The sequence below is a fragment of the Gracilinanus agilis genome, chromosome 3 (genome assembly GCF_016433145.1).
Source record: "Gracilinanus agilis isolate LMUSP501 chromosome 3, AgileGrace, whole genome shotgun sequence".
NCBI lineage: Eukaryota > Metazoa > Chordata > Mammalia > Didelphimorphia > Didelphidae > Gracilinanus > Gracilinanus agilis.
In genome coordinates, this window is record NC_058132.1 from 86,590,369 (window position 1) to 86,592,075 (window position 1,707).

At 30.1% G+C, this 1,707-nt stretch overlaps 1 protein-coding gene across 1 annotated transcript in view; it reads left to right on the forward strand.

Annotated features, from left to right (window-relative positions):
- The first annotated feature begins 259 nt into the window (after positions 1–259).
- Positions 260–1,707, forward strand: part of LOC123241089 (olfactory receptor 52B2-like) — a 2,419-nt gene continuing 971 nt past the window's right edge. Inside the window, exons 1-2 of the mRNA XM_044668795.1 lie at positions 260–296; positions 1,014–1,090. Coding sequence (XP_044524730.1) covers positions 260–296; positions 1,014–1,090 — 114 coding nt within the window. The remainder of the gene's footprint in view (positions 297–1,013; positions 1,091–1,707) is intronic.

The window sequence follows — 1,707 nt, forward strand, 5'->3', positions numbered from 1 at the left end:
AATAATATGACACAAATAATCAACTTTTCTGTTTCTTACCAAAAAAACACAGCAGTAAGCAAATCAGAAGACAATGAAGAATATAGACTACATAAAATATAGAATACTATATTCAAGGAATAGTGATAAGTTTTATGGACAGAAATATAAGCAGTAAGAAAGGCAGTCCAAAGCCATAATTTACATATGTTCTAATGAGGAAGATGACATATAAAAGGGAGTTAGAAATAGGATAAAGGATAGATACCAGAGTGGAAATATGGTAGTAAAATCCCTAGAATATGAAACACAACCAGGTGAGAAATGAAGCATCAGCAGCCTTTATCATTTGCCAAAGCAAGTCTCTTCAAAGGAAGCCACCAGGGGGCAGCTGAGTAGCTCAGTGGATTGAGAGCCAGGCCTAGAGACGGGAGGTCCTAGGTTCAAATCCGGCCTCAGACACTTCCCAGCTGTGTGACCCTGGGCAAGTCACTTGACCCCCATTGCCTACCCTTACCACTCTTCCACCTATAAGTCAATACACAGAAGTTAAGGGTTAAAAAAAAACCAAAAAACAAAAACAAAAACAAAACAAAGGAAGCCACCAATGTGAAAAGAAGTCCAACATAGAGGAGGAATGTTCTAGGGTAAGAAAGCCCAACATTCTGGGGGAAGTTATAGGGTAGGAAGGCAGCCTAGTCACTGTAGCATTGCCAAAGATATAGTAAGGAATGGAATAGGGGAAGAGCTCAAAAAAAATTCCCTTAAAAAAACTACAGAAAAAATATAAATATGCACAGATGCATGTATACATGTAAACATTCATATACTTATGTACAGACATACTGTTTACTAATTTTATACATTGAATTTACAATATAAATATGTAAATGTTTTATTGATCATTTTAAATGATCAAATATGGCATATAATTATATATTAATGTAGAATAATTTACATTTTATTTGCCTATCCTATTGAAAAGCAATTAATGTTTCTCCAATTACTTTGGTTTCTTTTTATTTCTACACAAGGTTTTAAAGTTGCATTTCAATATTTCCTGGGACTATATCTGCAGACATGCATTATATATAATGTATATTTTATTATATATTATATAATTTTATATATTATGTTCTGTTAAACATAGTATACAACATAATATTATAATGGAATATAGGCATAGAGCATTCTATGCCTATATTCATATACATGTGAATATGTAAATATATATTTATATCTACTTGTACACACATGTATATCTACATTTATTTATGAAGTACATTTTTCAAGAATAAAAATAAAACAAAATAAAGGGAGAAACATTAAATTGCTCAATGATAGGATGTATTATGTCAAAAATGACAATACAAATTAAATTCATTTACTTATTATTTTCTATACCAATCAAGTTACCAAAAATATGTTTTATATGACTATTATAATAATGTCTAAAAATAATATGAAAGGATAAAAGTATGAGATACTCAATGAAAATATTGAAAAAATAAAATGAGAATGAAATCTATCAAATTCTCTTATGAAGGAGGAATTAGCAAAATAATTTTATCTGAGAGACTGTGAGAAATTGGGTACACAACCGAAAGCAAACCAACAGTATAATATTTCATTAGCTCAAATAACAGTTATTAAGGGAAGGAAACATTATTTGATAAAAAATCAATGATGGAGCTGAATAGTGGTCTGATCAAAAGCATGTATATATAT